The 1,233-nt window shown below is 60.8% G+C and overlaps 1 protein-coding gene across 1 annotated transcript in view; it reads left to right on the top strand.

Moving 5' to 3' along the window:
- The window catches only part of LOC103764756 (rho guanine nucleotide exchange factor 11), a 31,279-nt gene that overhangs the window by 14,345 nt on the left and 15,701 nt on the right, over nt 1-1,233 (top strand). The window contains 3 exon segments of the mRNA XM_029958038.1: nt 9-109; nt 227-352; nt 449-566. Coding sequence (XP_029813898.1) covers nt 9-109; nt 227-352; nt 449-566 — 345 coding nt within the window.

Raw genomic sequence — 1,233 nt, 5'->3', positions numbered from 1 at the left:
GGTGTCACCTGATCCCGAATCCTCCCCAGATTCCCTCTCGGAATCCATGAAGAAGCTGCGGGAGGAAGGACCAATCATCAAGGAAATCGGGGATCTCATGTTGTCCCGGGTGAGGAGGGGGAACAAGGGCCGGTTGTCCCCTCTCTAAAGGGGGTGGAGGAGCTTGGGGAGCCCCGGGGCCGAGTTCTGGGGGGTCCCTGATCCTGGTTTTCCCCCCAATTCCCAGTTTGACGGCCCTGCCAAGGAGGAGATCCAGCAGGTCGCCGCCACCTTCTGCTCCTACCAGTCCATCGCCCTGGAGCTCATCAAGACCAAGCAGCGCAAGGAGACCCGCTTCCAGATCTTCATGCAGGTCTGGCCCTCCTCTTCCCCAGGGAATTCCCACCCCTTGGGAAAGCATCCCACTTTGGGATGTGTCCCAGCCTCTCCTCTCCCCTCCCAATCCCAGGAGGCCGAGAGCAACCCGCAGTGCCGGCGGCTGCAGCTCAAGGACCTGATCATCTCGGAGATGCAGCGGCTCACCAAGTACCCTCTGCTGCTGGAGAACATCATCAAGTTCACCGAGGGTAGGGATGGGGCTCATCCCAAGCCCCTAATCCAGAGTTTGTCCCAGGGGGGCTCATCCCAGGGCTCCTCATCCCAGGGCTCCTCATCCCGAGGTTCCTCATCCCGAGGTTCCTCATCCCGCGTCCTCCCGTCGCCGTCGTGTCCCCGGCGAGGGTTTCCCACCCCTGGTGGGATGTTCAGAGGGGAATTCCAGGCTGGTGAGGGAGGAGGATGTGCTGCTTTTCCAGCTGTTTTTCCAGCAGGGGTGCCCTGGAGGTGGGAATATTTGGTGGGAGAATTTCCCTCTTTATCCTGGAGGAAAAAGAGGCTCAGGGGGGACCCTCTTGGAGGTTGTGGCAATGGGGGGGTCTGGCTCTGCTCCCAGGGAACAACAGGACAAGGGGAAAAACGGCCTCCAGCTGTGCCAGGGGAGGGTCAGGTTGGAAATCAGGAGGAATTTCCCCATGGAGAGGGTGGTGAGGCCTTGGCAGGGGCTGCCCAGGGAGGCTTGGAGTGCCCAGCCCTGGAGGTGTCCAGGGAAGGACTGGATGTGTGGCACTGAGGGACAAGGTGGGGATGGGGCACAGGGTGGAATTGGTGATCCTGGAGGGCTTTTCCAACCTCAGTAATCCTGGGATTCTGAGATCCTTCCAGCAGGGCTTTGGTGCCCGGGATGTCCCCGGGATC

Source organism: Manacus vitellinus, unplaced genomic scaffold, assembly GCF_001715985.3.
Source record: "Manacus vitellinus isolate BGI_N305 unplaced genomic scaffold, ASM171598v3 scaffold_138_pilon, whole genome shotgun sequence".
Lineage (NCBI taxonomy): Eukaryota > Metazoa > Chordata > Aves > Passeriformes > Pipridae > Manacus > Manacus vitellinus.
This window is presented reverse-complemented; position numbering and strand designations above follow the sequence as displayed.